Genomic DNA, 6,196 nt, shown 5'->3' with positions numbered 1-6,196 from the left:
ATGTGTGTATTGTTGTTATGTCATCAAACACTAGTTAAACCTGAGAATTGTATCTTCTTAGTTAAGTGTTTATATTGTTGTTATGTTATCAAACACTGGTTAAACCTGAGAATTGTATCTTCTTAGTTAGGTGTTTATATTGTTATTATGTCATCAAACTCTGGTTAAACCCGTGAATATCGTTGTAATCAGTAATCGGCACCTTATCTTTCATGTCTAGATACGACTTAGGAAGTGGACCAGTTGACTTACGCTCCGCTCAGCGCCTGCAGCCCGGCAAGTTTCACCGTGTGGTGGCGAAGCGCTACCTTCAGGACGGCATCTTAAGTGTAGAGGGGCAGGAAGCTGTCACTGGTAGGAGTGAAGGCAGTCTAAAGTCTTTGGATCTGGGTGAAAATTTGTACATTGGGTACATTCCCACCAATAATAAAGTGTAAGGATTTAATCTGTTGCCTTGAAACTTTAGCATAAAAATGGGAGACTGTCACCCAGTGGTAATTGAGGATAGTGACATAAATACCATTCAACTGTTACACGTAGTCTCTAATGTGGCAGTAAATGACTTACAAGTACCTGCCAAGAATTATTCTGTGTAAGTTTCCAATTTACTTCTTACTGTTAAGTAATTCTTTAATCTGTTTGGGCTTGTTTCAAAATAGAATAATTAACAAATGGAAACATGATCCACGTTAAACATATCTTAGACAAACAAGTTTGTATCCATGTTAATTATATTAGAGGCCAGTGTAACACATTTACGGGCTACGTAAAATTATGGAAATCAAAACAAAACCAATTGTCTATAATAAATAAGAATTTAATACAATGTTTATAAATCTCTTTAAAAGTTTAAAAATCAATTTACTTCAATAATTATTTTCCTTTTACATCTAAGTTTGATCTTCGTTGTTATTATAGGTAAAAGTTTAAAACCCAGCCATTATCTTGGTTTCATCTCCTAGATGTGATATCCATTGTTATTGTCAGAAAATTATTAAAATCCAGTTATATCAATTATCATGTTTTCATCTCCCGTATGTTATCGTCTTGCTGTTAATAATGAAGTGTTAAAACCTAGTGACTTTAACATGGGCTTAAATTGTTAAATCTTCTTTACAGAATATTTAGAAATGTAGGTGTCAGTATGGGTCTTGTGGGCTGTATCCGTCGGCTACATGTCGGAAGAAGAAAAATTGACCTTCAATACCCTGGGTCCAGAGATGTTTTAAGTGCTGCTCAGATTCGTGAGTATAAACTGAAAAACGTGACGTTATTGCTGTAAAGGTGTTAGTTTCTGGTTAGTTTGATGAATGACTGTATTTAGTAAGTGTTTGTAAAAAAATATTTGAAACTTCAACATACAAACCACATCTGCGAGAGAACTTTCTCTTTTTATTTGTTCTATCTTATCAAAATATTCAACCAGCTTTGTAACATGTGGTTAGTTATAGTAACAACTTTCGTGTAATAATAGTTAGGCAATAACGATTTATAAGCATAAGAAAAAATATTCTTCAGATATAATCAGTACTAAACAATACAAGGTTTATATATCGTACAACAAACAGAAGGATTGTATGTGGCACCATTTCCGTCACATTTAATACTCGTATCTTTGTAACGATATATAAACTTTGTACTGTTTCGTAATGATCATGCCTGAAGAATACAGGCCAATGTTCTGTTTAAATATTTACTGTGTTCAATAAAACTTTTCTTTATACTTATAAATAGTTGTATACCTACTATTATATTAAGATGTTGTGCTTCATTACTCAAATAACTTTCATTGAAGCTTACTTATACAAGTCACAAGACAGTATTGATTATTTGATTTTTTCTTGTCAGCGTTGAATTACACATGACGTTTGTAATAACATTGTTGACTCACTATGTTTATTAATTATGCTTTAATTTAAGAATTGTCAAAAACTATCTTGATTGTACATTCAAAATCTGGTTCTTCCGTTCCGTATATTGACTTTGGTATTAAGCCGATAATACTAAAATGCTGGTTCTTCTGTTCGTTATATTGACTTTAGTATTAAGCCGATAATGCTAAAATTCTGTTTCTTCCGTTGTTTATATTGATTTCAGTATTAAACAAGTAATGCTGAAATTATGGTTCTTCCGTTCGTTATATTGATTTTAGTATTAAGCCGGTAATACTGAAATTTTGTTTTTTCCGTTCGTTATATTGATTTTAGTATTAAGCCAGTAATACTGAAATTCTGGTTCTTGTGTTCGTTATGTTGATTTTAGTATTAAGCCATTAATCCTAAAATTCTGGATCTTCCGTTCGTTATATTGATTTTAGTATTAAGCCAGTAATCCTAAAATTCTGGTTCTTCCATTCGTTATATTGATTTTAGTATTAAGACAATAATACTGAAATTCTGGTTCTTGAGTTCGTTATGTTGATTTTAGTATTAAGCCAGTATTATTTAAATTCTGTTTCTTCCGTTCGTTATATTGATTTTAGTATTAAGCCAGTAATAGTGAAATTCTGGTTCTTGTGTTCGTTGTGTTGATTTTAGTATTAGCCAGTAATACTGAAATTCTGGTTGTTCCGTTCATTATATTGATCTTAGTATTAAGCCAGTAATACTAAAAATCTGGTTCTTCCGTTCGTTATGTTGATTTTAGTATTAAGCCCGTAATACTGAAATTCTGGTTCTTCCGTTCGTGATATTGATTTTAGAATTAAGCCAATAATACTGAAATGTTAATTGGCATTCAGAGTATTGGATTACTTCTTTCATAATTGTCGTAAAGGTTTATTATCACCGTTCTTAGGCAATTATTAACACGTCAAAAACAACATTGTAAATCTTTTCTCAGGGACATTCCTCCATAGATCCAGGTGGAAATGAAACACATAAGAGAATAGTTCATAAGAGTAGCTTATATTAGTGTACAAGACAAGTGTAGAAAAGATAAGTTTTACAATAGTTTACAGTTAGTTAGTGTACAAGACAAGCGTAGAAAAGATAAGTTTTACAATAGTTTACAGTTAGTTAGTGTACAAGACAAGTGTAGAAAAGATAAGTTTTACAATAGTTTACAGTTAGTTAGTGTACAAGACAAGTGTAGAAAAGATAAGTTTTACAATAGTTTACAGTTAGTTAGTGTACAAGACAAGTGTAGAAAAGATAAGTTTTACAACAGTTTACAGTGAGTTAGTGTACAATATACGTGTAGACAAGATATCTTCCACTGAAAATGACACCATATTAGCTATGAAACGTCAGCTGTACAACTAACTGTAAACTATTGTAAAACTTATCTTTTCTACACTTGGCTTGTACACTAACTCACTGAAAGCTGTTGTAAAACTTATCTTTTCTACACTTATCTTGTACACTAACTCACTGTAAACTGTTGTAAAACTTATCTTTTCTAGATTTATCTTGTACACTAACTAACTGTAAACTATTGTAAAACTTATCTTTTCTACACTTGGCTTGTACACTAACTAACTGTAAACTATTGTAAAACTTATCTTTTCTACACTTGTCTCGTACACTAACTAACTGTAAACTGTTGTTAAACTTATCTTCGACTACACTTATCTTGTACGCTAACTCATACTAAACTATTGTAAAACTTATCTTTTCTACACTTGGCTTGTACACTAACTCACTGTAAGCTGTTGTAAAACATCTTTCTTACCTTTGCCTTGTACACTAACTAACTGTAAATTTTTGTAAAACTTATATTTTCTTTACTTTTCTCGTACACTAACTAACTGTAAACTGTTGTTAAACTTATCTTCGACTACACTTATCTTGTACGCTAACTCATACTAAACTGTTGTAAAACTTATTGTTTCTACACATATCTTGCAACTTCACTCCCTGTAAACTTTAAACTTAGCTTCTCTAGACGCTTCTTGTAGACTCGCTCACATGGATCATCTTGTTTTTAGAAAACTGTTCCGACAACCACTGCATGAGCATGCCTTGTCAACATGGTGGCACGTGTATGGCTGCCAGTGAAGAAGGTTACAAATGCACCTGTCTTCCAGGCTACGACGGTAAGAAAGAACCTGGCTGCCATCTAGACTATATAATAAATAATTGTTTAAAACATTATTTAATGTGCCCTTGTTCAAGTTAACATGTTCTTAGTCTTAATGTTTGTGCACCAACATTTAAACACGTTGCTCGTTTCATATATTTTTGTTACTAGTTGGTTATCACAATGAGCTTTATCTATTTTACTGTTGTTTTTTCTGGAACTAGAAGGCCTAAGATTATCATAAACACTGGTTGATTTTAAGCTTACTAGCTCCCAAGTCTGCTTATTTTATTCTATTCATGACACGATTGTTTTTAGTTTATTACAACGATTATTCGGTTGGAAATATTCAAATCCGCAATCCACAAGAAAAGTATTTAAACAATCAAATAATTAGTACCTAAGTGGTGTAATTATTTAAAAAACTTCATATACTTCAGTATTATACTAGTGTAAAGTTCTCTGTTTCATATTTCATTGATTCTTTTTGATGCTTTTTACAAAGTTACGATTTTTGTTTTCTATAAATGTTCGTTCGTGTAAATAAAAATTTGGCTCTTTATTCAGCGTTCGCTGTTCACTGATATAAAACTCTTGCATTCTTTCCTTCCTGACGTTTAAGTTCTTTATTGTAATGTTGCTAAAATATTCTACAGGTGACCAGTGTGAAGTTTCTCTCAATCCTTGCGCAAGCAACCCTTGCGCAGAGGGCGCTACATGTGCTGTTTTACCCCAAGGAAGTTATTCTTGTAAATGTCCTATAGGGCGGCGTGGAACACGTTGTGAGGAACGTAAGTATAAACACAACTATTAATATAATACTGATAAATTATGCACTGAAAAATAAAGACATAACTGGTTATAGAAAATCATGTCTGGGTAATCCGTTAGAGATGGAATATTCGTCATAAGTACATTTTATCAGTTCACCACAAAATCACATTACAGTATATATATATTATCCTATCTCCTTGAATCATTTCCACACTACTATAGCTTAAACTTGGGGATATTTTCAGGAAGCTATTTTGTCTTTGATTTTATCTACTTAACTATACCTATACTATATCTATTACAACGATTATTCATAATTTGTTAAATTCTATCTATTACAACGATTATTCATATGTTGTTGTATTCTATCTAATACAACGATTATTCATAGTTTATTATATTCTACCTATTACAACGATTATTCATAGTTTGTTGTATTCTACCTATTACAACGATTATTCATATGTTGTTGTATTCTATCTATTACAACGATTATTCATAGTTTGTTGTATTCTACCTATTACAACGATTATTCTTAGTTTGTTGTATTCTATCTAACACAACGAATATTCATGGTTTGTTGTATTCTATCTATTACAACGAGTATTCATAGTTTATTGTATTTTATCTATTACAACGATTATTCATAGTTTGTTGTATTCTATCTATTACAATGATTATTCATAGTTTGTTATTCTGTCAATATGTTGCATCAATTATTTGGTTTATTCTATTATATCCTTTACATCAATTATTTGGTTTATTCTATTATATCCTTTATATCGATTATTTGGTTTATTCTATTATATCCTTTACATCGATTATTTTTAGTTTATTCTATTATATCCTTTACATCGATTATTTCTAGTTTATTCTATTATATCCTTTACATCGATTATTTCTAGTTTATTCTATTATATCCTTTACATCGATTATTTCTAGTTTATTCTATTATATCCTTTACATCGATTATTTCTAGTTTACTTTATTTCTTACGCTGGTTATTTACAGACTATTCTGTTTATGTATTACAACGATTATCTCAGTTTATTCTATTATATCCAATACAACGACTATTCATAGTTTATTATATCTCTTAGATTGCTTAATCACAGTTTATTCTCCTTATTACATAATCATTAATAGTTTAATTTTATGCTTATTACATCATTATTGATTATTTGATTTTATTCTACTTATTACATCATAGTTGGTGATATTGTTTTTCTTCTTATTGCATCATTGTTGATATTATTGTTTTATTCTTCTTGTTACGATATTCTTGGTGATATTGTTTTTCTTCTTATTGCATCATTGTTGATATTATTGTTTTTTTCTTCTTGTTACGATATTCTTGGTGATATTGTTTTTCTTATTACATCACTGTTGACGTTATTGTTTT

At 30.5% G+C, this 6,196-nt stretch overlaps 1 protein-coding gene across 3 annotated transcripts in view; it reads left to right on the top strand.

Annotated features, from left to right (window-relative positions):
• The first annotated feature begins 223 nt into the window (after positions 1-223).
• The window catches only part of LOC106473103 (agrin-like), a 24,485-nt gene continuing 18,512 nt past the window's right edge, over positions 224-6,196 (top strand). For all 3 annotated transcript variants that reach the window (XM_022401601.1, XM_022401602.1, XM_022401600.1), the window contains exons 1-4: positions 224-433; positions 1,120-1,244; positions 3,929-4,036; positions 4,677-4,811. In XM_022401601.1, the coding sequence (XP_022257309.1) occupies positions 1,145-1,244; positions 3,929-4,036; positions 4,677-4,811 (343 nt within the window). In that variant the 5' untranslated portion in view covers positions 224-433; positions 1,120-1,144. The remainder of the gene's footprint in view (positions 434-1,119; positions 1,245-3,928; positions 4,037-4,676; positions 4,812-6,196) is intronic.

This window comes from Limulus polyphemus, unplaced genomic scaffold, assembly GCF_000517525.1.
Source record: "Limulus polyphemus unplaced genomic scaffold, Limulus_polyphemus-2.1.2 Scaffold5885, whole genome shotgun sequence".
Lineage (NCBI taxonomy): Eukaryota > Metazoa > Arthropoda > Merostomata > Xiphosura > Limulidae > Limulus > Limulus polyphemus.
The sequence above is the reverse complement of the archived record's forward strand: the minus strand, read 5'-3'. Positions and strand labels throughout refer to the sequence as shown.